Source organism: Nannospalax galili, unplaced genomic scaffold (assembly GCF_000622305.1).
Source record: "Nannospalax galili isolate Female #2095 unplaced genomic scaffold, S.galili_v1.0 scaffold336, whole genome shotgun sequence".
NCBI lineage: Eukaryota > Metazoa > Chordata > Mammalia > Rodentia > Spalacidae > Nannospalax > Nannospalax galili.
This window is the reverse complement of record NW_008343385.1, coordinates 358,742-386,289: the sequence shown is the minus strand read 5'-3', so window position 1 is coordinate 386,289 and position 27,548 is coordinate 358,742. Positions and strand designations below refer to the sequence as shown.

At 43.0% G+C, this 27,548-nt stretch overlaps 1 protein-coding gene across 2 annotated transcripts in view; it reads right to left on the bottom strand.

Moving 5' to 3' along the window:
* Wwc3 (WWC family member 3) overlaps nt 1-27,548 on the bottom strand; it is a 119,352-nt gene that overhangs the window by 10,109 nt on the left and 81,695 nt on the right. The window contains exons 9-17 of one of the 2 annotated variants that reach the window (XM_008839480.3): nt 18,417-18,659; nt 12,551-12,640; nt 11,014-11,576; nt 6,475-6,595; nt 5,434-5,508; nt 4,449-4,535; nt 3,059-3,251; nt 1,898-2,065; nt 1,388-1,539 (exon numbers count right to left, since the gene is read on the bottom strand). In XM_008839480.3, coding sequence (XP_008837702.1) covers nt 1,388-1,539; nt 1,898-2,065; nt 3,059-3,251; nt 4,449-4,535; nt 5,434-5,508; nt 6,475-6,595; nt 11,014-11,576; nt 12,551-12,640; nt 18,417-18,659 — 1,692 coding nt within the window. The remainder of the gene's footprint in view (nt 1-1,387; nt 1,540-1,897; nt 2,066-3,058; nt 3,252-4,448; nt 4,536-5,433; nt 5,509-6,474; nt 6,596-11,013; nt 11,577-12,550; nt 12,641-18,416; nt 18,660-27,548) is intronic. The other variant, XM_017799762.2, reaches the window with a different exon arrangement.

Here is a 27,548-nt window from a genome sequence, read left to right as displayed (position 1 = left end):
CTCAACTACTTATCCATTTGCTTTAGGTTTCTACAGTCAAGGACTCTCCGATGGGCTGCTTCAGGCAACATGCAAAGTGACACTACACGATTATGATGATTGTATGGTTCCATTTAGGAACATGACCAGAAGGGGAAAGTCCATAGAGACAGAGTGGTTGCAGTTGAATACAGCCAGAGGAAAGGAGGAATGGGTGTGACTGTTCTTTTCAGCATCTTGAAAATTCTCCACAACTGACAGTGGTGAAAAGGGCACACTGTAAGCATACCCCAGACCCGTGAGATGTAAATTGCAGATGGATTAAATCTCCATAAGGTGGGTTTTAACAAAAAAAAAATAGTGAAGGGTAGCTCAGTAGCAGAACACCTGTTGAGCTTGCATAACGCCTTAGGTTTAATTCCCACTACTATAAAATAAATTCTTGAAAAAAGTTTTATTGAATTTTTGTGTATTTCATACAGAACATCTCAGTCAATCTTAGTTATCTTTATACCCCCTGCCCCAATGGCACCCCCCCTTTAACCGCCCCCACTGGAATTCACACATTCTGTCATTTGTGTTAAGGCCTATTGTGTCAAGTTAGTGTCCCCAGAGATGTTCCTCAGTGCAAGTTCATCTGCAGAGATCTAGTCAGTCCATCTAGAGTCCCTCACTTTAGGAAGATCAGCTCTTCTTCACCCAGCAGTAATCAGTTGCCAATATTTCTTCAGCTAAGATTGGTGTCTGCTGTTCATTCCCACAGTTCTATGCTGGGTTTCTGTCTGCTTGAGTTTGCATGGGTCTTGTGCATGCTGACACCACTGTACCTTTGTATGAGCAGGGTCCCAGGAGCTTGTGGGATTCTATTTCTCTATGGTCATGTACCTCTACCCTGGCTCTTACAGCCTTTTACAAAAAATCTTAAAGGGAGTCTGAGGCAGGCATGGAAGCATTTGCCTATAATCCCAGCACTCAAAAGGTTGAGGCAAGAGAAGTTCAAAGCTATTCTGGGCTATATAGCAAGATCCTGCCTCAAAAGAAAAAGAAAATAAGAGGCGGGGGAACCTTTGTTATATTTAGTCCTGGCAGAGGGCAGTCTTGAAAAGAAATTCTGGAATAAAAAGGAAGAGGACTGGGGTACAGAGGTTATGGGATTTCCATTGTCCAGATCAGCATGAAATTCCCCACCAAACTTAGGCTCCCAAGAAATGGTACAGAAGCCCCACTCAGAACATTCTAGAGATGCAAAGAGGAGGAAGCAACTTGCTTCCCGAAACAGTCCTGAGAGCCACACTGACTGGCGCTGGGCACTCTAGTCTGTCTCCAAGTGTCTCACTGCCCTAAGGCTTTATTCAGAAGCTCTATACCTCTTCCAGGGGCAGAGGAGGACAGGGGAGCTGACACTCACCTCTCAGACACAGCCTCGCCCTGTTCTTCCTTACGCTCCATTTCCAGGATCTCCTCCTCAGTATACTCAAGCTTCACTTGCTCCTCAGCCAGCTCTCTCTCCACAGCTCGCAGCTGTGCCGTGGTTCTGGCCAACAGCACTGTCACTGCATCCTAAAGGAAGAAAGGATGCTTCTGAGAACCAGCCAGCCATGCAGGTGACCTAATCCCACCATCCACAACAACTCACTTTTTGCCCCGTGCCTATAGCTCTGTGTGTACAAAATTGGACAAAACGAACATGCCACTAGTGATCCCAAACATTTTTGTACTAAAAACACATTCTTATGAAGTGGCCTTAGGTATGGATATGTTTCTTTTAGATTCTTTCTCCTGAACTTACTTTGTTGATACCATATGGTGACTTTGGTCTACATAGAATCTGCTTAGAAATGTCTTCCCCAAGCAAAATCTGTCTCAAAATCAAGAAAACAGTCACAAAAAGATTGTTGCTTGAGCTAGGGCCAAGTACCGTCTTCCCCGAGGCGGCATGCATGGTGTCCCGCGTGGCACTCTCCACCACCCGCACAGTCTCTCTCAACTTAGGTGGCTCAGGGCTGGCGAAGACCTGCACAGTGTACCAGTGCAGCTGCATGTCGCTTGAATTCTCACAGTCGGCCAAGTTTATCTGAGCAATGCCCTGCATGGGTGTTAAAAATAAAAGCCAGAACCAGTAGTAAATGATTTCACATAATAACTGCAATCCCTTCAAACATCTTCACAGTTCAGTAGTAGGAAAAAATAGTCCACTCCTATTGGAAGAAGTCAAATATTGTGAATGGGGTTCTCTCTGCTTGTTCAGCATAGTTAGAAAGCACAGGAAAGGGGAGCAGGGAAGAGAATGGCAAATTGGGGTGCTGTCTGGCTCAGGAATGTGCCACTTGATGAGCCACTGATTTGCTCAAGAATTTTTGATACGGTAAAGGCTTGGCTGAATCTATACCTTTAATTTTTCCTGTTATGGGCACCAACCTGGCTGCCCACTTCTGTTTGGGGATTAGCTGACTGGTTCCTGAAGACTAACATAGTATCTTTTAAGGACTAGTTGTGGGATATCCAGAGAAATGCAGACTACCATGCTGAACTGGAATTTCAAATACATGAAGGTAGGTTTTTCTTTGTCTTTAAGTCTCAAAAACTGCCTGGGATATACTTATAGTAGCACTTATCATTTATTTGAAATTCAAATTGAACTAACCATCCTATATTTTTATGTGCTGAGTCAGTCAAGCATACTTTCTCCCTTGCCTGACAATGGGGACAATATGGAAGCTCTCTCATGGGATTTTTGCAAGCGCTGACTGAGACAATACATTTGAAGTACAGATGACAAGATCACTGATTTTCTATCCTCTTTGCTACAGATTTCACTTAACATCATCACAGTTTCCAAGCAGACTGAAGGGCGCTGGGGCTACAGGAAGACCTTGTCTCAAAAAGACAAAAAAAAAAAAAAAAAAAAAAAAAAAAAAAGAGATAGAAATGGAGAAAGGCAGAAAGATAAAAACTGGAAAGGCCCTTGTGGCTGTGACTGGTGAGCTGAGTTTGACCATCACAACCCACATGGTGCAAGGAGAGAACTGAGTCTCCACAGCACCATGAGAGTGACCAGAGGCCCTGGCTCCACACATACCAGCAGTTCTTCCTGTAGCTGCGGATTCACTGAACACACGTATAACTGAAGTGATTTCAACGTCAACATGCTGGAATGCACAGGGATTCTGAATACTTCATTGAACACCAGTGGGGCTTGGAACTCCAGAGACTTGGAGCAGTAGGTGTTTGGAGTGCCAGAATCCAGCGGGGGTAAGTAGACGCGGATGTGGCTGGGAATAGAGGGGAGGAAGCATGTTGGTAGGCAGCAAGGACTAATACACTTATTCAATGGCATGACACCTGTGTGTCCCCCACCCTTCATTTCCAAAGGACAGATGTGTTCCTATAGCTTGGAAGGAGGAGTAATGACTTGCCAAGGAAAGACTGGGGGCTCTGAGGTCCTGTGGACATACTGTTTCATCAAGATCTTTTTCGGTTTCGCCTCACAGCTCCACCTGCCAAATTATCAGCTAAGCATTCACTGGGAAATACCATGTTTCCTGTGCTTTCTATCCACACTTTGGAACTTGGCACATATTTTGGAGGTAACAAATATTTGTGACCACTGCTATATGTATCACCAGGTGAGCTGATTCCCAGTATGGATCAGCTACACATACCAGGTTGCTTCAAAAAATAATTAGAAAACTAGTTCCCAAAGAACAGTGGGGGCTTCCTTAGACCTCAATGGACTATTTGGGGGGGGTCTTTTGAGACAGGGTCTCCCTGTAGTCCCAGCTGGCCTGGAACTCACTATGTAGACAAGGCTGGCCAGAGATCCGCCTGCTTCTGCCTCCCGAGTGCTGGGATTAAAAGCATGCCACCATGCCCGGATTTGAACGGACTATTATCGGCAAAGTCCTGCACGTTGGTAAGTGAGCCCCTCCACAGGCAGCCTCTTAGGGCATGGAGGGGGGGGAGGGAGGAGAGGGAGAGAGGGAGGGAGAGAGAGAGAGACAGAGAGAGGTCCCATCACCAAGGTCAAGGTCACTCCCTGACTGTTAAGTGGTTCCAATTCCTAGTTCCTACTCCTCTTTCTAGTCAAGAACTCCCTGATCCCAGCCTCAGTCATCTTGATGCCCATTGGGGGATCACAGATCCAAGTGGGCTGACATCATCACTACCCAACCATGGGCCCTGGAAAGATGGGGTTAGCCTCAATATTGCCAATGACAGGCACTTCCTTGGCAGTACACTAGATGCCCCAACTAATTAACTAAGCTCTTTTTTTAAAAAAAAGTGTAATTCTGTATACTTTAGATAGATATTCTCTAGGGTTTTACTGTAAACTCATGCTCCAAAATACTTTTTCCCCTCCCTAATCACCAAACAGAATAGGCTATCAAGCTTTTCAGTGTGGAAGAAAGCCAGAGGAAGGTCATCAGTAGTTGCACACGGCCTCCAGAGCTCCAGTGCTAGGAGCTTACATTTTGCAGTCTTCCTTCATCACCAGCCCAGCAAGGTTCCTCAGTTGTAGCACGTGTACGAGGAGACATTCATTGGTACTGTCATGCCTAGAAAATAAAGCTCAAGTTCACGGATTGCAAGTTTCCCATGGAGGAAAACACTCTCTGATTCAACTGCAAGAGTGCACACTGATTGAGAGGCATGTTGCCTCATTCTACCCCTAGAGGACATCAGTGATATCTGGAGACATTACTTCTTGCCACAACTGGAAAGGAAAGGAGTGTCAAACAGATGGATGGTAAGGATGTAGCCAAGCATACTACAGTATACAAGATGGGCCTCCACAGCAAGAAATGACCTGCTTCTAAATGTCAACAGTATCAATACTGACAAACATGGACCAGGATAACAAGAGTGGGCAAACTAAAACTACAAAGACCCAAACATTCTGTCTCACCAGCATGAACACCATGGCTACTGCTTTTACTCAAACTGTAACTAGAAACCTGTAAGTGCAATTTTATAGATGCAAGGTGAGGACGAGGGTCCTGCTACCTATACTGCAATTAATGCTGTTAACTCCTGGCAGAAATGTGAAAGATGTCCCCAAGAGCTGGACTTTTCCTGGGACTTGGAGCACCTCAGCTTTCTGAGCCCCAACTCTAGAGCAATAGTCCTCAAATGTGACATCAGCAATGAAACACAACAATGCAGCCACTTTTCTCTTTCCCTCCTTCCCTCTACCCTTATCAACTCACCTGAGACCAGTCAAGGCAGGACTGGGGCTATCAAGAATGGGGAGGCAACACCAGGGTCATGGGGTCCCTCCACCCCCATTCACCTGTGCCATGGAAATGGGAAACCCAAAGCAGGCCCCTTCCTTTAGGGCATCTTTAAGGCTGAAAGAGGACTTGGGGTATCAAGTATGGAGGAACAAGCACCGAGGTGGGTCCCATTCCACAGGACCTCTTTAAGAGCAACTGGGAAGTTATCTTCTATACTCACAGAAATCCCACATAGATCTGGGGGTCGCTGTTTCCACATGTGTCTCCAAAAGCAGACTCTTCAGCATCTTCACTCCTGAATGCAGTGGGAAATTCACCCAGATTTATTCTAAAAGGAACTGAGTACTGTAGGTATGCAGAAGCTCTCTCATGTTCAAGGGTCTTACTGAGAAGAGTTTCATCAAACTGTGACCCAAGTAAATACGTTCATTAAGGGGCTCAAAGGGCATGGCAGATCCCCAGGACCCATGAGTATCTCATGAGTGCCAGCCAACCAGCCCCCTCTCAGTTTTAGAGACAGGGTCTCACTCTTATTCCAAGCTGGCCTGGAACTCACTATGTAGCCCAGGCTGGCCTCAAACTCATCGAAAGTCTTGCCTCAGCCTCCATTATAGGCATGAGTCACCAGGTCAGGTTTCCTGTTTCCTATTCATGTAGTTCCAGAGTTTTGCTTTGTTTTAGAAAATAACTGCATTATTTCCAAAATTTCATGTGACATTCAAGGCAATGTCCAAAAAATAAACTTTCAAAAAAGTTTCAATGACTGAAATGTCTTTATAGATATCTGAGATTTGTAACTATACAGAGAAACAGGGACATCAAAGAAAATCAATCAAAATGAACAACAGAATTCCCAAAGATGTTTTTCCATCACAAGGGGATCCTTGTATGTAAAGAAAGAAGAAAATGAGGAAATTCATTCATAGGAAACGTTCTCTCTAAAAACACAGGCCTCTTGTGTGCACTGTGCATCTACTTATTCTTTTTCACTTCCAGGGGTCTAAGGTCAGGGAACAACACCCTCCTAGAGCACAACAACACAATGAGAGCCAGCCTCCAAAGAGCACACAGAAGCCAGAGGAGTTTTGCCCACAGCATTCTCAGGCCCAACTTCAAAAAAGTTTACAGAAGCTGAGAAAATATCCATGGGCCATGAACAAAATTCAAAATCTAACCATTTCCACATAGATCCTTCGAGTGTATACCAGTAATACTCTGGCAACTGTACTTAGGGAAGAGGAAACAAAATGGACCTCCTGACCTTTTAGTTAGAGGTTCAAACACCCCGCTGTCACTGGCTAGTGAGTAATCCGACAGGCATGCAGAGACACGGCGAGCTCTTCTCTCCAACCTCTTGGCACTGTCTTCCCGGAGAGTCACTGCTGCAAACAAGGGACACACCTGGGTCAGGAGGTGACAGCACAGAAGGCCAGGACATTTTCAATCAAGTACTACAGTCACTAAGTGCTCCAGAGATAAGCCATGGCATGTCCATGCAGATAGATACTGTACACGGTTGTCTTTAAAATTGAAAATCAAAACCAAAACCAAAGCAACAGACATCTGAATAGTTTGTCTGGCCTTTTAAAAAATTATTTTTATTTTAGGCAGAGGCTCACTACAGTCCTGGCTGATGTTTCTTATCCTCCCATACGCTGGAGGGATTACAGCATGTACCATTATGGCTGGCTGACTTTGGCTAGTTTAAAACCTCTTAAACTGTCTAGAACTACACTTGGATTCCTAAAACTTGTTTTTCCCTTTGATAAGCACAAAGATGCTGCTGGTGGGAAGCCCTTTCAAATCATGCTTTAAGAAAGATTCTCAAAAGAGTCTGGGAGGGGGTAGGTTACAAGAGGGAATGGGTAAGCAAGTATAGTGGAAACGAGGGAGGAGGGCCACACTGACACTTCGTTTGAATGTATCACAATTGTATCTAACACATATGCTGAGTTTAAAAAATTTAATAAGCACATGATTAGAAGAAGCATTTCATTACAGCTTTAACATATTCAGTAACACACTCCAGAGCAAGGATACATCTCTTTCAAAAGTGGCTGTAAATTTTTAGGTTCACAGTTGAATTAATACAGTTATACAATAGTGAACTCAGTATAAACCCTGTAAGATATAAAATTGAATGAATACATATGCTGATTTTAGAAAACCTTGAAAAAAAACAAACAAACAAAAAAAAAAAACATCCTCATACCCAGAGCAACGGCTCTGCTGAGAGGTGCTATTTTTCACTTTCCTTTTTTATGGTATTTTCCACATTTTATACAATAAACTTGTTGCTTTCATGATTAGATTTTCAAAATTACCAAAATAAACCCCAATGATCTTGAAATTAAAGACAGTTTTGCCCTTTAAAAGCACTGTCTTGGAGACCTGGGGTTTGCAGAAGGTGCTAGGACTCACATCTGTCTGTTGCTCTCCCTGCAGTAGCCTCCCCAGCCCCCCTACACCAGACTGGCTCCCAAAATTGCTTCCCTGGGTTAGAATACTATTATTCTTGAGCATTTGATTTTTATCTTTCATATTTTCTTTAATCAAGAGCCAAAGATAACCACTGACATTTTCTTAACTGGTTTATACCTTCAAATGGAAGGTATCCGTATATCTATTCCCCAAACACACAGCTTGAAATCCCTTTAAGGAAACAGCAACCGGGTAACAATTCTCCCACTTCCAGATAGGTCTCAAGGAGCAACTCTAACTAAAAATTTTCTTTTATCATTACAATGGGAGCCCCCACCAGAGAAGAGGGAAAGGGATGAGCCCAAGCTGAGTCACTGAATTCACAGAGCAACTGGAAGCAGGGGTCACCGGGGTACCTGCAGCAGTTTCCCTGGGTGAGAAACGGCACAGCAATGCTCACACTACATGTCCACCTTTGGTCTTGAAAGCTAACATTGGAACCAGTGCCAATGAAGCAGGGAATAGAAAGTCTTCTACCCATTCATTAAAAACAAAACAAAACTCTGATCTTTTCCTCATTCAAGACAGACAGACAGACACCAAAACCAAAGCTGTTTATGTATATGTTGTTTTATTCAACATATACTGTTGAATAAAAAAGAAAAATAAAAAACCTGATAACCACAATATAGCAAAAGCTGCCAGTTGACATATGAAAATAAATGAATGCTATTAAGTTTTGGAGAAAAAAAAATACACACGGGGAATGCACAATGAAAGCTATTAGAATAGTTTTTACATGATTATCATGAGTATCAACAGTGAAATCATAATGAAAATGACAATAAGCTGCCATCCCCAGCCATCCTAAACATGAGGTCATTGCACAAGATGTGCCCGCAGCCTGAGCAACAAAGGGGAATGAAGAAAACATCAGGGCCACTTACAGTGAACGTCTCTGCGGAGCCGCATGAGAAAAGATAAAAAAAATCAGAGTGAAAAAAACCCGTAAGATTTAAGCCAACTATTTTAAACAGAGAATGAATAATAAAAGCATCAATAAACAGTTGAGCGAAGTCAAGATTTTTATGGATTTTGATTAGCAAATACTAGTAGGGGGATAAAAATAGTAAAGTATTTCAAAATCATGGTATGTTTGACTTTCAAAATCCAGAAAAAGACAAAACTGTAGCAAAAATTGTTGAAAATTATAGCCTACCTGTCTTGCTACCTGCCTACCTGACTGCCTTAAGGTATGAAGGCGAAAACCATGGCCTTGTGGGCTTACACAATTTAGATTTTTATCCTACTAAAATGTTATCATTAAAACTTGCTTGAAGTCAAACTTGTACTATAGAAAGGAAGGCGGAAAGGAAATGTTTGACCCTGAGCATCACAGGAATGAGGGTAGTCTGATAAGCATGTTTGCATGCTGTAACAATTCTGGGCTCCAGAGTTCCTGAAGCTCACAGGAAGGCAAGGAGTCCCCTGTGTCCAGGCGTAAGATTGGCTGCTCAATGCAGCCATCTGAAAGTACCCAGCAGGACCCAGGAATTGATTCCATCAATTATTTCCAATTTCAAAGGACATCCAGTCAACTGATAGTGTCATTCAAGACTCTACCACAAGGTGGCAATCCTGAAATGTAGATGAAGAGGGGAAAAAAAGGCAAAATCCCAGTTTAAATAGTTGGATCTTGACAGTCAATGTGAGAAGGAAAACTAAAGAAATCAGGATCAAAAATTAAGTCAGCATCTCCCTCTCCTACCCTGTCTTTCCCTTGATCCCAGAGACTCATTTGTAGACTTTCTGCACAATCAAACTAATATTCTTGAATTCCAAACTTCAAAGAAAATAGACAGGAGAGGAGGAAACACTAGAAAAGTAAGTTTAATCAAGACATATGTACAATTAATTCGTCCTTATTTCATTTCTGCTTGAAAGGAATACACATAGAGTGATGAACTTATCACTGTCAAGGAGGAAAAAGGGAATGCAGGTTACCTGGATGCATGAGTTACAGAAACAGGGTATCTGGGGATATAAAAGGGTTTTTACAAACATAAGGGAAGGCACTAAAATAACAGACATCAAAAAGCCAACATCGGCCCAGAACATAATGGTCTCCAGTTAAGCATGCAAATGCTAATAGACTCCTGCTTTATAGACAAGCTAATCTAAAGATCAACTGATCTTTCTATCAATGCATCTATTACCTAGGTAACAGAATGATGGCAAATGGAAGAAACTATAAGGATCAACTTGAGGGCAGGGAGGGTGGGATAGTTAAAGGAAAGTCTGAGAGCTAGCACTCCACACAACAGGGAACAGAACCATGGCCTTCAGGCTGGTTGTTGGAAGCTGTTTCCACAGTACCATACTGGTTTCGTATTCCAGTTTTATTTCTCACCCTTTGTTACACAAATATCCAACAGCGTGCTTCTAGGGATTTTCAGCCTCCACCTTGACATCTTGAGCTATATTGCCTTTTGTTGAGGGGCGGTTGTGCTGTGTACTACAGGATGTTTAGCAGCCTCCCTGGCCTCGACCCACTAGACCCCAGAGGGCCATTCTCTGCCTGGTTGTGACAGCCAAATGTTTCTCCAGACATTATCCACTACGCTATATAAATTATCTAGTGCTTGCCTAAACAGAATGTCTAAAACATTTTTTGCTGTGCAGATAAAAGTTAACTAAACACTTGTTCTTGGTTTTGTTAAGTTACAGTCAATAAGGCCCAACAGGTCAATGGTTTCTTAAACAGTACCCTGATATCAATGAGATGTTGAACTAATATGATGCGTGGATGAAGTCTTCTATAGCCTGGTGCTTTCCTATGTGGAGAGCAACAGAGAAATGCTTTGATACCTACTGGCATGTCTTCTAAAATGGCACAATCATGATCAGTTCCATGTTTGACAGAATTACATACTCAGAAACATGGGCATATGGCTAAAGAGATGCAGTCAAAGCCACACAGGAAGCATATATTTCCACTGGGCTACTACCAGACAGAAGTCTATGTGCTGGTGTGAGGTAAGCATACACAGAGCATTCCACTTTAGCATATGCCCCACAGAGTGCACTGACGCCCTACTACCTCTTTATCAGTCTCTGAAAATGGAAGACCATGTAGTTCTTACCACTACTTGCAATAATTGAGCAGTCTATAAACAAGCCAAATATAGGAAAGGACTACTTTGTCAAAGTCAGTTGTTCCTGACAGAGACAGCAAGGGCTAATGCAGATCTGGAGTCTTCTTAGCCTGATCAATAATTTTCAACTAACAACTTGCCAGGACTTGACAGTCACATGCCTCAATGCCGCAGCCCACAAATGCTTCCCAGAAACTCAGGTCTTTCTTCCCATCACTACTTACTTCCACTGGTGGGAGCAGCAAGTTGCAGTGCCCGCTCACGGGGTCCTTCTCCTTCCCCAGGGAGTCCATGGGGCTGAAGTATCGCAGTCCCCTGTAAATCTTCATCTCCCAAAGCAGAGGCCTGTGCCCGCAGTCTATCCAGGGCGCCCAGGCCTGGCACCTCAAAGCCATCAGTCAATTGTGCCAGGGGTGAATCCCTTGAAGCCGGGAGGAAGGGAGTGTCTAACGGTGAGCTGGGTGGTGACAGAGAGGACAGGGAGGAGCGGGAGGAGAGTGAGGCCAGAGACTGGGGTGTATCCAGGGACCTCCTCTGCTTGTGGAAGCCCAAGTGGCCCTGTGGGTCTGTGAAGGAGATGTCACGCCCCAGGGAGTCAAAGGGGATCAGATCAAAGCGCAGAAGCTGGCCACACTCCGCATCGGTCTTCTCATACTGTGGGAGACCATAGATGTCAGTGAAGCTGATAGAGCTGAGGGAGCCACGGCTGGATGCCAGTGAGCCCCGGCTAGAAGCCAAGGACCCACGGCTGCTCCCAGAAGACACGGTCAGGGTGCTGGCAGACAGGCTGAAATGAAAGAGCCATGGTCTCAGAAAAGCATATATTGTTCCCACCACCCACCACACTGCCTGGCCAGTGGCCCCAGGAAAGAGCAAAGGTAACAGGAGTGTAGTTCTAAGTCTAAGAGCATCTGAGCACAGCTTGTTTCTTATCTCTTTGTAATGACAGTCCTAAAGGGCAGTGGATAACAGCACACTCCCTCCTGAGTTGGAGGAGTAACCAAAATTGTCATTGACACAAAGCCTTTAACATTGTATTTCACAACACAGCAAGGAATTGACAAGGGGAGCTTCCATGGCACATCCAGATTTTGCTTTAAAATATTCATACAAAAGATTCAAAATGGGGGGGCGGGGCATGAGACAGGTCAGCAGTTAAGAGCAATGGCTAGTCTTGAAGAAGACCGAGGTTCGAATTCTAGCACCCACATGGTACCTAACAACTGTCTGTAACTCTAGTTTCAGGGGATCCGATGCACTCTTCTCTTCTGTCCTCTTTGGGCACTGCACAGCACAGATGTGCTTATAGATATGTAGACAATACACTCACACACATAAAAAAATAAAAATAAATCAAAAAAAGATCCATAACAAAATATGCATAGATGAACCCTTCTGAGGCTTCTAAATAGATTACACACTTTCTTCATTAAACTTGACTCCACATGTGAACAGTCTATCCTCCTGCCTCAGCCTCCACAGTGCTGGAGTTATAGGGGTGTGCCATCACATTAAACTGTTACTTACTGTGAAAGCAAACTTGGTTCACCTCATTTCAGTTCAGTTGCATTTTGTCAAGTTATGAACAAAACATAACCTATCTACTTTTCCACTCATTTATCCCTACTTCAGATTCTAAGCTCCACTAGGGGAAAATCCAAGCTAAAAGAAATTATGAAATTCATGCACATGTCACTGTAATATAATACATGCCACTGTGATAAAAAAATAAGTATACATTTCCTTTCTAAAGTAGCCTACCTTTTTAACTGTGACTGGAGATACGATGTTAAGCGTGTAGCTTCTTCCAGCTGCATAAGTAGACAATTTCTTTTTTCCTGAAGTAGAATTCTATAGATTAAAAAATGGTCAGTTGGTGAGTTTGAAAGGCAAAGAGCATATTATTTTCTTTCTTTCTTTCTTTTAGTCTTTCTTTCTTTCTTTCTTTCTTTCTTTCTTTCTTTTTTTTTTTTTTGGTCTTTTTGAGACAGGGTCTCCTGTAGCCCCAACTGGACTGGAACTCACTATGTAGACCAGGCTGACCTTGAACTCACAGAGATCTGCCTGCCTCTGCCTCCCGACTGCTGGAAAAAAAAAAGGCATGTGGCACCAGGCCCGGCTAAGAGTGTATTTTCATAACAAGAAATTCAGCTATAGGGGCTAGGAATGTAGTTTAGTGCTAGGCCCGGCTAAGAGTGTATTTTCATGACAAGAAATTCAGCTATAGGGGCTAGGAATGTAGTTCAGTGCTAGAATGCTTTCCCAGCATGCCTAATGAGCTAGATTCTATCCCCAGCACCATGTAGTAAAGAGGAAGGGAGAGAAAATTCAATTATAATTTCCCCAGAAGTAATTTAGGTTGAAATGATTATCAGTTATAAAGGCCTCTGTATCACAAATGACAAGATAATAAAAATGTTTTTGTTTTGTTTGGAAAATATAACCCTGGCACTCTGAGTAGAGCCTGAAATACTGTAGACTCTTGAAATAGGAGTAGATGGGGCAAATGAATTAAAGGTGAAGTGAACAGATCCATGTAAACACATGGATACATAGATAGGCAATTAGATAAGTGAGTGGGAGGACAGGTGGATGGACAGGGGATCCCTAAGACTCTATCAGGGGTCCCATAAGGTCCTGCTTCCCAACCATGTTATCTGTGCAAAATTTTCATATGTTCACCACAAATAACATAACAACAGGTCAAATGTTCTATCTAGACAGCCAGATGTTGAAAAAGTTTACTATAAAAGTGTTAAATAGCATTCATCTGGATCTATTTTTTTGCTTCAAAACAGTATTAGTCATAGCTTTTTATTTATAGTAAGGTTTTGTTATCTTTATCTTTTACTTCTATTTCTATGTGTATGCCTATTTTGACTGCATGTATGTAAGTGTACCACATGCATACAATGCCCACAGAGGTCAGAAGAGGGCACTAGATCCCCTGGAACTGGAGTTACAGCAGTTTGTTATCCACCATGTGGATGTTGGGTATCGAACCCTGGTCCTCTGGAAGAGCAAGTGTTCTTAACTGCTGAGGCATCTCTCCCAGCCCGTTATCTTTAATTGGGTAATAATGTCAAACAAACCAAAACCTTTTTGGGATTCCTTAGTAATATTTTAACACTAGAAGCAATATTTTCAATATTCTTCTTACTTATAATTTTTAAATTTTTATTTATTTTTATTTTATGTATAGGAGTGTATAGCTTGTATATATGTAAGTGCACAGGTACTCCATGTTGTGCAGTGCCCACAGGGGACAGAAGAGGGTGTCAGATTCCCCTGGAATTGATGTTATAGACAGTTGTTAGTTGCTATGTGGTTGCTGGGAATTGAATCCCAGTCCTCTGTAAGGGCAACCAGTGCTTTTAACAACTGAACCATTTCTCCAGCCCCTTACTTAAAAATTTTAAGGAAAACATTTTATTATTTGTACAAAGAAACAACTTTTCCAACACAATTCCCTCATGGGTAGATGTTTAATGTCACACCAGAAGACACATATGCGTGCAGGAGAAGGCCATTACACCCTTGAAATAATGTCCACACCTCACTTCTTATTGCTCATTTGATTCTATACCCATTTTACAGAAGAGGAAACTGACACTAAAGGAGTGAAAGTAACTTGCCTGGGCTATGCAAATTCCAAGCTTGAACGTAAAGTCAGGACACCTGTTCTTATTACGTGGCAAGAAGGGGGAGGGCATCATTTATTCATGAGACATTTCCCGGATTTTGTGTTATGCTTAAATTCCTACCTTAGGCTGAGCAATAGAAACAGCCACAAACTCTCATTTTTAATTTCTTTTCCAGAAAATAAAGAGTAATAAAAAGAAATTTTTACCTATGTCCCTCACTAGACTTTCCAACTGTAACTCTCTGTATGAATGACCCTGGAGCTGAGACAGGTAAACACTGGGTCCTGGTCATTTAGCTACCCCAACTCAGTCAGAAGATGATAGCATCAGTCCCATTGTCCCACCTTCCACCCTGGGGTCTAGCACCCTATAGACTGTGATGGGAGAAGCACCTCATGGGTGGGAAGCAACACTGGGAAATGTGCCCAGCATCTACTATGCACAAAATGTCAAGAGCTGTAGGATCCTTCTGGTGCCTTTGGTTTCATCTCATTTCTCTGCAGAGCCCTCAAAGTATAATGGAGAAAGGCACTTATCATGTATGCTCCCCTGGTGGCCAAGGTCATATAGAGGAAGACTTAGGAAATTTATGTGGGTCCATTCAGCTCTGATTGAAGGCTCTGGGTCCCAGAAACAATCACACAGACTGGTCCCACAAGAGACCACCATCTAGATGAAAACTAGTCCAGCACTGTTCTATCCTTTGTACCTAGGCATCAGAGCTAAACTTAACACTAGCCAGGGAGCTCTGTGGATGTACATCCTGTGACCACAGCATTGGCACACACTGAACCTCCACAGGGGAGGCAGTTACAGTCAAGGTTGTGTGGGTGGTGTTTCCAGAGAATTATCTGTGAACCAAGACCAACTCCTGAACTGAGACTAATGAGAACTCCAGGCCTTCCTATCCAGAACATACAACAGAGAATACAGCGGCAGAATAGAAGCCAACCTTTAACTAAGAAATCACAGAAACCCAAGATTACAAAAGAAAAGTTCAGTAAGTATTGTTCCTTTTAAAATTCATACTCAGGGGGCTAGAGAGATGGCTCAGCAGTTAAGAACACTGATTGTTCTTGCAGAAGACTCAGGTTCGAATCCAGCACCCACATGGCAGCTAACAACTGTCTGTAACTCCAGTTCCAGGGAATCAGACAGCCTTTTCTGTCCTCTGTGGGCATTGCACGACACAGATGTGCTTACCTACATGCAAGCAATACACACATACATATAAAATAAAAATAATAAGATATTTAAAAAAAATAAAATAAAATAAAAAATAAAATTCAGACTCAGGTGCTGGAGAGATGGCTGTTCTTGTAGAGGACCTGGGTTAAATTCCCAGCATCCACTTGGCAGCTAACAACTGTCCATAACTCCAGTTTCAGGGGACCCAACGCCCTCTTCTGGTGTCTGTGGGCTTTGCACAACATTGGTGAACTTACATACATTCAGGCAAAACAATAATAGTCACAATAAATAAATAAAATTAAAAAAAATAAATTCAGATTCAGCTCTAGGCGACGCATATTGCTCATTACGAGAGTCTGAATTCTCCAAGCCCCACCACTTTCTTGCAATGGTGCCACAAGTCCCTAAAGATTACCCTAAAGATTAGTGAATATCCAAACACCCATATTGCCCAACCAAACAAGAATGTTCAGAAGATACGATGAAATAGTCACTGCATGCATCTGTATAGATCAAATAATTCTGGTGACTTAAACTCTAGGTAGAGAATGACCAGAGAGATACAGTTTAAGATCATGTCAATGAATTGGAGGGAGTCAGCATATTAACAAATGAGAGTAGGCTCCCCAAAGCTCAGCAGATAGCCACAGATAAACCACTGACAGCTGTTAAATGTGGAAAGCAGACCCAGCCTTCGGCACACTCCGCAATCACAGGCGGCAAATGGAAACCAGGAGATGCGGCACACGATGAAAGGCTGAGCAACTTGGCATCAGAGAATACAAAAGACACTGGCTTCACATGTCCTGTGCTTGAAAGAGTCTCCAGAGTAATTGAGGAGAGGCACGTTCAGAAATGGACTCATAAAAGGCTACTGGTTTCCTACTGCAAAAGAAAGAGCTGGCTTCCCCGGCTAGAAATCAAAGTCAGAGCTAAAAGCAGTAGGGAGACACCCACAATGCTACAAGGAGCAATTCTTCAAGCCCATCTTCCTGCCATTGCCTCCAAGCCCACCTAGAGCACTGTTCTGCAACTGCAGGCGGAAGTCGCAAGCACTAACACCAGAAAGGGTCTAGTGTAAATGGCGCATCGCTTGTCCTCCTTCCTTCTCTCTACCACCTACCACTTCTTTATGTGTTTGCTTCTCTTTTTCTGGAGATAAGATTTCACTCCGTAGCCCACTATGAAACTCTGAAATTTTGTAACAAAAGCTGGTCTTGAACATGAGGCAACCCTCCTGCTTCAGCCTCCACAGTGCTAGGATTATAGGCTTGAGCCACCATGCCTGACTTTCATGCCCTAGTTCTGAGAAGGCGCCAGGAGCCTTGGGAGTCTTCGGAAGCAGCTGGCACTTTCATGAGACAGAAAGCACATGCTCCTACCTCCTGTGCACTCAGTAAGGAAGCATGCCAGATGGTACCTGATTTCAGTAGAGGTCGAACACTCCTGATCTGGCAGTCCCAAATCGGAAGAGCTGTAGAATTCTAAACTGTCTAGTTACATAAGTAATGCTTAAGAAGTATGGGATTGAGGAGCATTTTAGATTTTATATTTTCAGATTAGGAAGGATCAATGTATCTAATCTATGCAAATATTAAAGAAAAAACCCTCTGGCCCCCAATACTATACTTGTGATCCCAGCACTTGGGTAGTAGAGGCAGGAAGATCAGTTATACAAGACCAGCCTTGTCTACATAGCACCTTGGAGGCCAGCCTGGGTACACAAGACCCTATATCAAAAAATGAAGGAAGAAACAAAGGGAGGAGGAAGGAGATAAAAGAAAGAGAACAGGAGGGAGGGAAGGAAGGAGAGAGGGAAGGAAGGAGGGAGGGAAGGAAGGAGGGAGGGAGGGAGGGAAGGAGAGATAGAGAGGCCAGGCATGGTGGCATACACCTTTAGTCCTAGCACTCAGGAGGCAGAGGCAGGAGGATCTCTATGAGTTCAAGGCCAGCCTGAAAGGCAGTTGGAGCAGAAAGCTGAGAGATCACATCTTCAATCACCCAAAAAGATCAGAAAGAGAGAGAGAGAGAGAGAGAGAGAGAGAGAGAGAGAGAGCAGGACTGGAGCTGTATCTCAAGGACAGAGGGCTCACTTAGCATTCAAAATGAATAAAAATAACAATAACAAATATTAAAACATCATATATGAAATCCTCAGAAAGAAATTTAAATACTCTAGGGACAGGGAGATGGCTTAGCTGATAAGGCACCTGAAGCCAAGCCTGATAATCTGTGTTTGATTTCTGGGACCCACAATGTGGAAAGGGAGAATGGACACCTGCAAGTTGTCCTGTGACCTCCACATGTATACTGTGTCTCCCACGCAATCACACATATACACTCATATTGACAAAATAAATAAAATGTAATAAAAAATTTTAAAGTATATGGGCAGCACAAATTGGAAATGATGTTTTTTGTTTTGTTTGTTTGTTTTCAAGAGGACACAAAGTTGGGTGGATAGGAAGTGGGGTAAGTGTTGGGAGAGGGAAGTGAGTATAATCAAAATACACTGTATGAAATTCCCAAAGAACTAATAAAACTTTAAAATAAAATACTCAAGAATTGGAAGCACTTTCAGGTTCAAGCATTTCACACAAAGACTGTTCAACCTGCTCCAAGAACATGCTCAAACCATATACAAGTCATTCATTTAGTTTTTCTAGTTGGTGCTTCACTGGAAGTGTTTTCTTTACGAAAAACCTAGGAATTCCAGACCCAACTTGAACCCAGTGCTGTGGAATATGAAGTTTGGCACCCATCTGCCCCTTAAGCCTGGGAGGGCCGCCTACCTTTCTGTGGCACCCTGCACAGATGTGGCCCGGGCGCACTGGATCTCTTCCTCCAGGCGCCTCCTCTCCTCCTCCAGCCGAGCCACGTCTTCTCCTGACCTCCGTTGCTGAATAATAAGCTGCAGTTCTTGCAATAGGGCCTCCTTCTCTTTGATGAGCTGCAGCCGGTCCCTGTCAGCCTCGGCCATGCCTGGCCATGACTCATTAGCCAGCTGGGCGAGCTGCTGCTGAATATTGGAGACTCTGGAAAAATGACAGCGAGAGGGTTAGGGAGATAGGAATGAACAAAAAATCTCTTCTGCTCACATTCTCTTCACCATAACTGACTCTGTAAACTCACTCGGTTAAATAAGTGGTGAGATAATTGCACCGACCTTCAACTTAATAGCATTTGGAAATGATGGGTCATGAAAACAGTGCTAAAGTTCTTTATGTAATCTCTTCTCATCTGAGCTCTGAGATGAAAATAATTACCTCATGCTTGTTTCAAAGAACTGACAAAAAAAAAAAAGGCTAGCAATCCTCAACACTCAACATGCCTATACCATGTCTTGTTCTGGCTTCCTATCTGTGTGATGCCATCCTGAGAGGAAGGAAGCTGTTCATGTCTCCCCAGCATCAGTAGCTAAACACTGTTCACTCAAGAGCTGCTTCTGCTTTCTGCTCTCTGTCCACATCCTCCCAAACCAATCCCGTTAACCCCCCTCCCACTCACCCCCATACTCCTCTTTACCCCCCACCCCTACCACTGCCTTGGCCAAGCATAAGCACTAACAGGCACACTGGGAAAATAACTGGTGGGAAACGCACCCACCATGCCTGTTTCTGAAAAGATCAGCTCTGGGTCCCAGACTCCATGTCTGTTCCTTCCTGCCCCAGAGCCAGGTGGGAATGCAAAGTGCCTTATGATGGGGCAGGCACTCAACAAAAGTTGAATGCATAAACACTTCCATGGCCCTGGATTTCCAAGTGTTTGCCTGGCAAACAGACCTCATCACATTTTGTGCCCTGAAGTGGTGTTGAATTCAGAGTAAGTGAAGTAGACACGTCTCATGCTTTGAAAGTGTCCTTAAAAATGTGGGGAAAAAAAGTGAGGAGGATGTTTTAGATAAAAGTTCTTTACGAAAAACCTAGGAATTCCAGACCCAACTTGAACCCAGTGCTGAGAACATAAGTGGCAGACACAACACAGGCCTAAGGCAAGGCCTTGTCAAAAGTGGGGCTTTAGGACTGGCACCACAGGATTACCTTGGAGTTGTTACAAAGGTAACCACCAGGCCCCACCCCAGATCTGCTGACTCCAACACGATAGGGTTTGTGGTCCTAGCAAGCACTTCAGGACCTTCTGCCCTTCTCCTAGGTTGAATAGTCAGCACTCCCAGCAGCTCTGCCTGGTCAGGAAAGTGCTAATTGACGTTGGAGGTTTAGGGGTTTTAGGATCTGGCAGAATGACGTTCTTTACTAAAATGGCAATGGCAGAAGCAGGGCAGGAGTGCTCATAAGACTACCTACCCTACCTCCCATGCCCAGGACACATGGCACTAACCACGTAAGGCTTCCTACACTGGGTCCAGCCCTCAGAATCCTTCTCAACCCTAAGCTCCTCACAGATGCCACCGATTGACTGCAAACCACATGCATTAAATAAACCACGGTCTGGCCCTGTACCAGATGAAGCTGTGCATCATCTAGATACGCCCACAAGGACTCACCACTCAGGCTACAAAATTGGACAGGTCTCCTCCAGGTACAGAACCAACCTGAAAGTCCTAGTCTCAGAAAGAAAAGGGTCTGCAGGCTAGAGCGTAAATGTATGCATTTTACTCAAACCAGTCCTCCAAGAAGGTAAGGACACTACTTGCACATCAGTAGCTTGATTAGATGAGTTGTTTTCTAACTTAAAACTAATTTCCTGAAAATGGGTTGGAAAATGATGCAAAATCACGTCCCTGAAAAAACAAAATGTCAGAGGGAGCTGAACAGGGCTTAAGTGTCCACTTATGTCTAATTAGTGGAATTAAAATTTATGACAGTCATAACTGAAGCCTAAAGAAAACACACTCCAAGAATGTCCATAAATAACTCAGTGCCAAATCAGATGTTATACCCAGGGAAATTTATGGACTAGTCTACCATAAGCCACAACAAAGGTAAAGAATAAATATAAAATTCTTGAAGAAAAATGAGAAAATTTACTATCTCTTTCCATTTTTTTTTCATTTCAGTTTATCTGATCCTTAGGAAAGCCTGTTCAAACTAAGCTAAAGCTGTCACACGATAAAAACAGACGCATTCTTGAAAGCACTCCTTTTGAATCTCTGAGAGATGCGGGTGTGTTTGTGCGCACGCGAGCGTGTGTGTGTGTGTGTGTGTGTGTGTGTGTGCGTGTGCGTGTGTGCGCATGCATGTGTGTATGTGTGCATGTGTATGTGTGTGAGGAGTAATAGTAGCAGCAGCAGCAGCAGTAGCGGCAGTAGTAGTACTATAGGATTCCTATGCATCATATACGCTAAGCAAGCTAGACTCTGAATCCAGTTTTCCTGAGGTTTAGATAGAAGAGATCAAGATTCCTTTTGAGCCTGCCAGTTCTAGGCTAGCAGTTGTCTACAAGGATTCAGCTTGCTGAGGGTGGTAGAGGATCCAGTTCCAGAAAATTTTACCCTTTCCAGGAAAATCTCAACTGATGTACATGATCTAGAAAAAATACTGAAGGGAAAAACGAATTCCAGCAAAGACAGAAGCATGGTGCAGTTTTCAAAAAGCCTGCTCACACCAGGCATAATAAAACAGCCAGAGCTAAACCACATAATAAAACTTTTCATAACTTACAGGAAAAACATGCTAGAACATATGGGAAGGACCAACCTTCTAGCAGAAACAAGATCCGGATGAGGATGATTTCTTCCCATCCGTCTGAAAGAGCTGTTTGGGCTATACAGAACACTAGGCAAAACATTTCTGTACTTAAGCATGGTGCTTTGTTAAGTACAATTTCACAGTAATGCAAATGCTTGCAAGCTCCTTTTCAAGCTGCCTTTGGATCTAACATATTGGCATATTGGAAAAGGCAATCTCCTTTGATACTATACTCTGGTTGTAGACCTTTGAGCCCCCACCAGCCAGGTCCAGAGAAGCTCACCTGTCTGTGGTCAGTCCATCTCTTCTGGAAGCCAAAAGCACTAAAAAAAAGTTTCCTCCAACAACTGACTGGCTGCTAGCACAGTCCCCTGGCCTTTTCAGCAGCAGTGCCTTGCCGAGCTACAGGCCTGGAACATAGCCACAGACAGGGAGCATCCTTAGTACTGAAGGTTTCCATGAGGAAGCAGACTTCCTGCCTGAGGCAAAACACAGATGTGCCCAGGGTCTGTGCACCTTCTTCTAGATCAGTGCCAAACAGCTGATCCACCACTTAAGTCCCATTCCTAGGAGGGCCATCATTTCAATTCTGAGCGTTAAAGGGAAAAGCGATTTCCAGAAAGGCTTTTCTTTGAAGTATTTCAATGAAGTTAAATACTTGGAAGTAAAGCACGGTCGTGATGAAAGTTTTAAGAAAAACATAAAAGTTTTCCAAGTTAATTTTTAAAAGAGACCTGAAAACCACTTTATTTCTTGTGTAGGTTACTGCCTGCTTTATTGATTCTTCTTTTCAATTGGTAAGAAATCTTGTGGCCTATATATAATCTTTCACAAATGCCTTTGAATGCTTCAAAACATGTCTCCATCTGCCTTGATAGTGAAGACGTGAGAGGAAACACTCACTTCAGGTTTCATATTTATTATGCGATTTCTAAATTCTAGTCCCTGAGCAGGCTGTTAATACACACCCAAGTAACATGAAATATTTTTCACTTCTGATATCTGCCCACATGGTGCTTCTGTTACAACCGAGGCATATTAAACCATGAATAGAAACCTCTATTTATGCTGCAGAATCTACTCAGATCCACACAATCCATGTGGAAATCTTAAATACTTTACATTTTTCTAGGAATACTATATATTTAATATTTAAAACTTTTGAGGCACATCAAGAGTAATCCCCAATTATACTTAAAATCTGCAGTCTTCTGTATAATTTCTCATGGTTCTAAAATCCTGTGGCAGTCTCTGGAATAGCAAATAGAAGTTCAGATAGCCTACCATTCCATTTGATGACAAGTCATGACAGATCCTAGTGCTATATCCCAAGATGTGGTTTCAACTTAAAAACTTGTGCCTTCAGATGTCAATTCTAGGCACAGATTTGGTATTTCCTACATTTTCATTTAGTTAGTTTGTTAATATTTACTTTTATGAAAGCAGGGCTTAAAGAAAATCTTGGTTGGGATCTAAGGTGGATGGATGATGGCATTACTTTAGCAGATGAACTAATATTGATAAGTCAGTGTGCCTTCCACCTAACCTCTACCCGTGAAATTCAGGAAGTCTACATCTAAAACACACGGAGCACGAAGTGTCTGTGGATATACTATTGCCCCAGCAAATCCTCAGCTGCCCTCCCTCACATGTTTTTCCCTTGAGAAGGATAGATCTTTAGAGAGCAACTTCCTAAAATAAAAAGCAAGTCTTTTGGTCCCTTATCTTCACCCAACAGGAATGACGGACCTACAATGGAAAAGATGCTTTTCTTTCTTTCTGAAAGCCCATATACAAAGTCACTTGAGAAGGGGAAATCCAAGTGACTAACCAAATTCAACTGGAATCATACTACTACTGATTCCTGACAACTGATGAACACCAGGACCAATCTTGGCAGCAAAACCAAAGGCACAAAGGAACTGGATGCACCAAATGTTTTGTTCCTATCTGAGCTGAGTGTTTCTATGGCAACAGCTACAAATTGTGCACACTGCTGGAACAAGTGCTCTTAGGTTAAAAATAAGGAGCCATCTGCGTCATCAGGATTGCTTCAAGAAAACTTGTTCCTCCAACTTTAAAAATATTCCAAAGTTTTAAAACCATAATTGAAAATATTCCTACTATAAGGTCTGTCTTAAGAATTCACAGAGACATGACAGGCGGAAAAGGCAGAAGCAGTCCTTTTGGTACATTTCACATTACCCATAGTTCAAACACAAAACTGGTTACTCTAACAGTGGTAGTTTGGTCAGAGAATTCTCCAGAAATCACACTACCACTTAGCATTATAATTCCACTTCCAGAGACCTCCTTTAAATCTGAGCATACAGGAAACCCTTTGTTGTCCAGAACTCTGCATTTTGATAATTTTCTATTTTTTCTAGATAATTTTATCTTTAATGTGCTTTTGTATTGATTGTACGATGACATTTCAGGCTCATAGTGTATTTTGTGGTAGTTAATGTTTGTATTTCTCAAAAAGAACGTCAATTCTAGACACTCAAGGAAAGACATATCCAAGATACATAAGGCATCACCATCTCTCCATTAAGAATTGTCAAGACACAAGTGTATCTGAAGAGTATGGGCATGATGGTTAGTCTTGCATGTGAACTTGCTTGGTTAAAAGGATGCCCAAGTAGCTGGTGAAACATGATTCCTGGGAGTGTCTATGACAAAATATCAGAAGAATATTAATATTTGAATCAGCAGATCAAGTAAAAAGACCTGCCTTCTGCAATGTGACTGAGCATCATTCAATGAACTCAATTATACCACCGGCTTTCCTAGTTTCCTAGCTTATGGATGACAGAAGGTGGAACTTCTCTGCCTCCAAAATCAGTTAACTTTTATCATCAGTATTTTCCCACAGTCTCCTACTGCTTCCATTTCTCTAAATGATCCTGACTAAACACAATAGATGGTAGCTAAAGTTTGCATGGCAGAATGATTTAAGTAATAAGAGCTGGGAGGCTGACATATAAGGGTGATATAAAAGAAGGGAAAAATCTGGGGCTGGAGAGATAGCTCAGCAGTTAAGAGCACTGGCTGCTCTTGCAGAGGACCCAGGTTTGAATGCAGGCACTCACACAGTGGCTAACAACCATCCTTATCTCCAGTTCCAGGGGATCTGACACTCTTCTTCTGACCTCTGTGGGCATTGCATTACACGGGTGCACATACATACATACAGGCAGTACGCACTTATACATAAAAAAATAATAAAACATTTAAAAAGAAAGAAGAGAAAAATCAAATGCTGAATGAACTGTGTCGCTAAAATGAGCAATCATGAAAGGACACATTACTCTTTGCTAACAACTTCACTTAGAGCAATTCATTTGTGTACATGTGCATGCGTGCATGTGTGTAAGCCAGAGGGTAAAGTAAGATGTCTTCTTCACTTGCTCTCTACTTCACCTTTTGAGACAGCATCTCTCACTGAATCTGGCATTCACTGTCTCCATTCCCTCTGCTCTAGATTTATAGATACACATCCATACCCAGCTTTTTATATAGGTTCTAGGGATCTGAACTCAGGTCTTTATGCACAACAGGCACTCTGCCAACTGAATCATTTCCACGGTCATAGATATAAATTCCTTTTCATGCCCTCATAGATGAGCTGAGGCACATGGTGCTTGCCAGCTTGTGGGTACCTTCTTCAGTGATGCTCATGGAGATATCAGTGATGTCTTGTAGTCCAATCAAGAGGGCTGTTGGGGAACCCTGCTGTTAAGGTTGACTCCTTTTAGCAGGGGTCTCCTATTCTCTGCCTGACTTACCTGGAAAGTGCCCCCAAGCACAGATGCTTGGCCTCATTTGAAGCATGACCTTTGGCATAGTTACCTGCACTAAAGCTGCCCCCAGGTTTTTTCTATATGATAATTAGGCATTGCCCTATAGCCAGATGATAGGATGCCCCTACCACATGTAAATAAAGCATACTATGAGCACCTATCAGCTGAAGCTTTGGCTGCTGCCTCCACACTATATTTTCCCTAATCCCCACTGAATAAACAGAGCTGTATCACTGAATCTGGAGCTGTGTCACTGAATCTGACTCTCCGGAAAGTCTTTTCCGTTGTGCTCACTGGCTGTCCTGAACCCATTCGTCACTTCTGCTCCCTTTGTTCTCGTGGATCGGTGGCCAACGGCCCATGAGGGGATGGAGAGACCCACCACAGAGGGCCACAGAAAGAGTCCAAAGACAGACCTCAAGGTCATTATGCCTGGAATGTGGTACTGACTACATAGATTTTGGAATGTCTGTTCTTGGTTTAGTCCACGCCAGAGAACTGCTTGTTTCTACTCTCTTCCAAAGTCTACATTGTTCTGATCATACATCTCATTCCAAGGTAAGCCAAGCAGAGGCTCAGAAAGAGGAATGGCAGTAAAATCTCACCTCTGGGGCAGGGTGAGACATGATGACATTAACCAGCCCTAGCTTTCTCTGTGCAGAATGGGTGGGGAACATAAGGCTGTACTGACAATAGTACAAGGCAAAGAATCCAGTACCCTATCTGTGCCACTGGGGATTACATGACTGACAGCACAGTAGGTGAAAATGCAGCCATGGAACACTGACAACTCCTACTAGGACCACCCCTGATTTGTCTCTCTCATAAGGACCACAGATTGGCCTGAGCCTCCTCAGATCATTTATGATATCTCTCCCCAGCTTGGGATTCTTAACCTCATCATGCTTACAGAGAGTCCTGCTTATCTTCACTTCTAAGAGGTCCCTACTAGGCTGCTAAAAGTCTAAGTGCTGGAGCCTGGACGTTCCTTAGCTGCTGTGTACTTCTAACAGAGTTCTAGCAATCTTGAAAGAATACTTTCATGCAAAAGCAATGATGAAATGTCATGCCCACCTCCTGAATAATCTTAAATACTCAACTTTTTGCCTAAATGTATTTCTGCGACATTTAAAAGGTGACTTAGTACGTACTAACACCATTTCTAGAAAACAAAGAAGCCACTTGCTATGTTTGGTAAATGTCACAGCAACACATAACAATTATGGTCCTAAGTGTAGCAATAATCTATTTTCTGTGTTTAATACAGCACAGCAAATTCCAGCACCCACACTTGGCAGTTCCATTTTGAAACAAGCATGAAGGAGCAGAGGCCTAGTCAGAAGAAACAATCGCCCCCACAAGTATCCGAAGCTACCAAGAAGGAATGCATATAAAACTAACCATGTGACCAGGGAGGTAACTATCACCAGCCAGTGAACTTGGGAAATGCAAAGCCCACCCCAACTCTACCCTGAAAAGCCCTAGAACTGGTGTGATTCTCTCAGCAAAAAAAGTTGGTGTTGGTTTAGGCTATGTCTGCAGCAGGGCATCACATGCTCTACTTCCCTACTCTCGTTACAGTTTCCCCAAACCCAATAAGGCTGATTTCCAGGCCACAATGAAGTCTACAGTGACTGGCCCAAGTGTCATACTACTGAAAGGAAGTTCCTCACCCTGCCTGGCATGCTGCCCCTTTACCCCCAAGAAAAATAAGTCTACTTCATTTAGAACTAAAGAGTGTTTGTTGGCAGTTGTGCTCATTCATTAAAGGAGGGTCAAGCAGGGTCACTGGACCCTCACCTGAGTATCCATCCACTCTTCCCAGCCAACCAGTCCAGCCTTGGAAGACAAAAGAAAAATAAGGAGGAACCCAATAGAGGGATGCTTTTGGAACTTCTTGTCAAGAAACACCAATGGACTCTCATATGAACATTTGAAAATTGCCCTGTTCTGACTTTTTTCTAGTTCCCTGTCTAGAACTTGTAATGTTAATTACTCTTGCCTTTACTTCTCCTTCACATCTCCTATTCATGATTCGAGGACTTTCTTCTCCCCTTAGAGATAAAAGTTATGGAATTTGGGAGTCTTTTAGACAGACCCCGTGAAGGGTTACTCCAATTGTCTCACCCTGCATCCCTGTTCAGCATGGAAGAAGCCAGAGCGGTCTGCATCCCAATTCCCTATCGGCAGTTTGGGTAACTCCTTCAGAGGATGGTGTGATAAGAATAGGAGGTAGGAATTGGCTAGGCAGTTAGGGTAAAAAGACCCCAAAGAAAAGTAGCCAGTTTCTGGGCTAAAAGTCAAAATGTCCTTGGGCCTCTTACCAACATACTCTGTTCTAAAGGCTAAAAATGTCAAAAGTATTTGGGAGCTTGTATCTAATTCTTAAAAGATTTTAGGGTTACCTCTTCAGACGGGGGAATGTTGGAGGGGAGGGAGTAGGCATGGATTTGATCAAAACACCTTATACGCA